Below are 648 nucleotides of genomic sequence, written 5' to 3' on the forward strand. Positions count from 1 at the left end.
CTCTCACACACACCGTACACACACACACACGCACGCACACACACACACACACACACACACAAAATCACCTGCAGCAGCAGCTCCACCACCTCCAGGTGGCCCCGCCTGCACGCCAGCATCAGCGCCGTCGACCCGCCGCGCGTCCGCATGTCTAATACACGCCGCACAATATCGCGCGCCGCCGCAGGCAGCTCCCCCTCAACATCTGCGGCGCCTGCTGCCGCCGCCGCGGCGCCCCCCTCGTCGCCGGCGGCGCACGCCTCGCGCGCGTGCGCTTTCAGGGCGGCGATCAGCGGGCGCAGCGCGGCGGCGCGCCCCTTCTTGGCGGCGGCGTGGATGGGGGAGCGCTGGCGCAGGCCCATGCCGCGGAGCGCTGAGGCGAGGCCGGTCTGGAAGCTGCCCGGCTTGCAGCTGCCCTGGGAAAGGTCATGCCATGCCGTCGGATTTCCGGTAGGGTCCTGGGGCGCAAGGGGAGGAGGTGGGCGTAATTGCGATGAGCTTGTGTGTGTTTGCGCTCATGTGTGTGCGTGTGTGTGTGCATGTGTGCATGTTTGCTATCAGAGAGTGAGGGGTGGGAAGAGAGGGAGAGATGAAGGTGGAGAAGAGAGAGAGAGAGAGAGAGAGAGAGAGAGAGAGAGAGAGAGAGAG

General features: G+C 66.0%; 1 protein-coding gene across 1 annotated transcript in view; it reads right to left on the reverse strand.

Moving 5' to 3' along the window:
* The window catches only part of MNEG_10271 (hypothetical protein), a gene marked incomplete at both ends in the record, with an annotated part of 3,957 nt that extends 3,595 nt beyond the window's left edge, over positions 1-362 (reverse strand). The window contains one exon of the mRNA XM_014041257.1: positions 69-362. Coding sequence (XP_013896711.1) covers positions 69-362 — 294 coding nt within the window. The remainder of the gene's footprint in view (positions 1-68) is intronic.
* Between the last annotated feature and the right edge of the window lie 286 nt (positions 363-648).

Source organism: Monoraphidium neglectum (genome assembly GCF_000611645.1).
Source record: "Monoraphidium neglectum strain SAG 48.87 unplaced genomic scaffold scaffold02249, whole genome shotgun sequence".
Lineage (NCBI taxonomy): Eukaryota > Viridiplantae > Chlorophyta > Chlorophyceae > Sphaeropleales > Selenastraceae > Monoraphidium > Monoraphidium neglectum.